At 36.8% G+C, this 2,026-nt stretch overlaps 1 protein-coding gene across 1 annotated transcript in view; it reads right to left on the bottom strand.

Annotated features, from left to right (window-relative positions):
• The window catches only part of SATL1 (spermidine/spermine N1-acetyl transferase-like 1), a 175,487-nt gene that overhangs the window by 31,835 nt on the left and 141,626 nt on the right, over window positions 1–2,026 (bottom strand). Inside the window, exon 5 of the mRNA XM_012647134.1 lies at window positions 1,825–2,018. Coding sequence (XP_012502588.1) covers window positions 1,825–2,018 — 194 coding nt within the window. The remainder of the gene's footprint in view (window positions 1–1,824; window positions 2,019–2,026) is intronic.

Raw genomic sequence — 2,026 nt, 5'->3', positions numbered from 1 at the left:
TACAGAAGAACTTTAGTGCCAGGACAGTAAGTAAAACCTGGAATATATTACGCTAAGGAATTACTATGATGGCAAACTCTAATAAACTCCTTTGCAAAGAGAGAATGTTTTGCAAACTTAGCCATGAACCAGAGTTAGGATAAATGGTCATATGTTATTGAGAAGAACATAAAACTCAAAGCTAATTGATCAGTATATTCAAGTCTGTGAGGCAGAGTAAGTACTTTAGGTTTTCTATTATTATTCTACAATGAATAATCACTAAAATTACTCCCAAGAAACTTATGGTGTGTTTTCAGGTACATGTGGCAAATTAAAAAGTAAATGTGGTCAGGAACTCCACAGGTAAGGGTTCATTGAAGTAGGGTTGTCTAGTGATATATTTTCCCCTTGATTATGGCAATGGGCATTATTTGGAGAGCTAAGAAGGGTACATTTGTCCAGGTAGAGAGATTTATTGTCATTCAATAATAAATTTAGTAATTGCCAACCAAATGTCATATACTAGAGCTAAAAAAAACTCCTTAAAATTATTTTCTACCACCTGAAAGATGTGGATCTGGAATAACTGTTAATAATCTGTTGGGCATAGTATTTTGATTGATGATATAATCATGCAGATTAATGCCAGTTAGAGAAATGAGGTGAGAACTTGTGGAAATAGAATAGTATGGAAGCCATGGAAGGATAAATAACCCAGTTCTTACAGATCTATAACCAGGCCTAGCATCACTTTGATGGATGAATTTCACTAGAAAACTATGGGTATTTTATTTGGGGCATTAAAACTTATTCTGCAATAAAAGGGAATACAAACTTGGCCTGATTTAGACAAAATTTAGATATATTGATGAGCATATGGAAACATTTTCCTTATAAAACCATATCTATAATCTGTGCCTCGTTCCAGCCACATATTTATTCCATAAGAATCTAGACCACAGCTTTTATTAATATATAGGTCTTTATATGGAATTGTTCAGGTTGTGCATCACATAAATGATTGCTTCCAATGCCACAGAACTTTAGCACAGTAAGTATGGCAATTAAATTGCTTGTCCCTGCACGGACTTGGGGGGAGGGGAACCAAGGGCAACACACGTAACCTAAACATCTGTACCCCATAATATGCTGAAATAAAAAAAAAAAAACATTGCTTGTCCCCTTTACTGAACTGGAATGATTTCCAGGGAATCCATTAAAATAAATATTTAAATGAGAAATGTTTAACCTAGCTCCTGGACTCCTCAGAGCTGTCTGTGGACAGGCTTCAGGAATCAACTGTTTGATTGTAGGGAAAATTTTGTTGTGTGTGAATATTGTTTTCTGGGTAGTAAATAATCAGTTTCTACAAGTAGGTGGGCTCTGAGAAGCAGTAAGATTCTCTACTCCAAGATCTGAGTCATTAATACCTGAAATTCTATCATTAGCAGGTCATTAACTTGAGGTAAGTGTTTCTTTTCTCTAAGATCCTCCTTTAAAGCTAAAATTTCCCCGGAAGAGACTACATATTATTCAGTCCCTAAAATTTGCATGAATTGGTTACCCCATGACTTTTTGAGCCCCCTAATATATATGTGAAGCAATTTACATGCAACCATTTTATGTTACTGAATCATTACAATGGTCTTTTGTGATAAATATTAAATTTGATTTTAGTTATGGAAAATAAAGATTAGAGAGTGTAAGTAACTTCTAGGTTATGTACAGAGATCATAATAAGCAGAGCCAGGATTCAAACCCAGACTATGCCACCCTTGTTCTCTTTCAGCCGTACACTAATGCCATGAAGGTCATGTAATAAGGAGAGAGCGAGAGACTTACTTTAATCATTTGTAGGATTTCTGGGCAGTCTCGAGGCTCCGCAGGTCTTACTTGGAGAAAATTCATGCTTGGTTCGCTCGTGCATGACTGGCTCTCATCTAGTTGGATTGGGTTTGGTTGACTCAGGCCTAGTTGGCTCAGGTCTGGGTGACTTGGACCTGGCTGCCACATACCCAGGACTGGTTGCCACATGCCTGGGTGG

The sequence above is a fragment of the Propithecus coquereli genome, unplaced genomic scaffold (assembly GCF_000956105.1).
Source record: "Propithecus coquereli isolate 6110/MARCELLA unplaced genomic scaffold, Pcoq_1.0 Scaffold257, whole genome shotgun sequence".
Classification (NCBI taxonomy): Eukaryota; Metazoa; Chordata; class Mammalia; order Primates; family Indriidae; genus Propithecus; species Propithecus coquereli.
The sequence above is the reverse complement of the archived record's forward strand: the minus strand, read 5'-3'. Positions and strand labels throughout refer to the sequence as shown.